Genomic DNA, 1325 nt, shown 5'->3' with positions numbered 1-1325 from the left:
GGTCGGGGGGGGGGCTGTGCCGGGGTGGCCGGGCCCCCTCCCAGCCTCCAAAAACCCCCCCCGCCCCACGCAGGGGGAATTCACCCCAATCCCACCGCAGCATCCTCAGCCGGGGGTCCCCAAACCCGGAGGGGGGTATGGGGTCCCACACGTTGCCGGTGATGGGTTCCCTCTCCCGGGGAGGGGGCTCCAGGCTCAGCACAGCCCCGAGGGATGGGAGAAGAGGTGCGGGGGTCCTCAAAAGACACCCGGGGTCCCCCGAGGACGCCGTTCCTCACCTCCGCGGCGTCCCGCAGGCAGCAGGAGAAAGGCACGGAGCACCGCTCCCGGCTGGGGTTGGCGGCGGTGCAGTTGAAGTACATGTTCTGGGACCAGTCCTTGTAGGAGACGCCCCCGCAGCAGCTGAACTGCGGGGAAGGGCACGGGGCGCTCAGCGGGGAAGGGACCCTGGCCCCGCAGCGGGGACCGGGGGGGGACGGGACGGGACGACAGGAACGCTGGGACAACGGGGCACAGGACCGCCGATTTCATGGGCAGCAAGTGATGGCCTTCCCAAGCCCACCTACATCCAGCTCGCCCCATCGCCGCCGTCTTTAGGGACGAGCAATCCGCTTCCCAGCGGTTTCAATAGGCCCTACATAAACACAGGCCACAGGCTTCAACCAGGGCGCCGGGGGGGTTTTCTCCCCCCCCCCTTTTCATCCAGCTCTCCCCAGCCTCCTCCTGCCCTGGCGGGGGGGCTTCACCACGAACGTCAGATCCTCGCGGAGGAGCCACCCAACCTGGTCCTCAACCCAGGGGGGACCCCGCGGATTTAAGCCTGACCCACGAGCGGGGACACGTCCTTGCCTGTCGCAGGGAGGTCCTGCCCCCCCCCCTCCCCCCCCCTGCACCTCCTTCTGCCCGAAGTCGATGATGTTCTGCAGGTCCAGGTCATCCCGGTAATGCACGATGGCACCGTTGATGATCTCGCTCACCTTCCCGCGCGCCTGCGGGGTGGGCGGGGCAGGGAGGACAGGATGACATCAGCAAGGTCCCCCCCGCGAGCCAGGGTCGCGACCCCCGCCCCCCCCCCCCCCACCACTGCTCCCCCCTGCGGTACCTTATCGGAGAAGACGAAGCCCAGCACGCCGGCCGCCAGTTGCAGGAGGAAGATGACGGTCAGGCAGACGGAGAACTGCGGGCAAGAGGAGGGTGATGGCGGCGGGGCCAGGGGAGAGAGGCCGAAGTCCCACGGGGGCACCCCGGGAGGGACCCGCCGTCCCCGGGGACTCACCGTCTGCAGCAGGCAGATGTTCTCCCGCAAGGAGCCGACGCAGCCGCAG

At 69.3% G+C, this 1325-nt stretch overlaps 1 protein-coding gene across 1 annotated transcript in view; it reads right to left on the bottom strand.

Annotated features, from left to right (window-relative positions):
• Window positions 1-1324, bottom strand: part of TSPAN33 (tetraspanin 33) — a gene marked incomplete at its 5' end in the record, with an annotated part of 2443 nt that extends 1119 nt beyond the window's left edge. Inside the window, 4 exons of the mRNA XM_019472972.1 lie at window positions 278-407; window positions 894-989; window positions 1103-1177; window positions 1277-1324. Coding sequence (XP_019328517.1) covers window positions 278-407; window positions 894-989; window positions 1103-1177; window positions 1277-1324 — 349 coding nt within the window. The remainder of the gene's footprint in view (window positions 1-277; window positions 408-893; window positions 990-1102; window positions 1178-1276) is intronic.
• Between the last annotated feature and the right edge of the window lies 1 nt (window position 1325).

This window comes from Aptenodytes forsteri, unplaced genomic scaffold, assembly GCF_000699145.1.
Source record: "Aptenodytes forsteri isolate BGI_AS27 unplaced genomic scaffold, ASM69914v1 Scaffold310, whole genome shotgun sequence".
In the NCBI taxonomy this organism is placed as follows: domain Eukaryota; kingdom Metazoa; phylum Chordata; class Aves; order Sphenisciformes; family Spheniscidae; genus Aptenodytes; species Aptenodytes forsteri.
The sequence above is the reverse complement of the archived record's forward strand: the minus strand, read 5'-3'. Positions and strand labels throughout refer to the sequence as shown.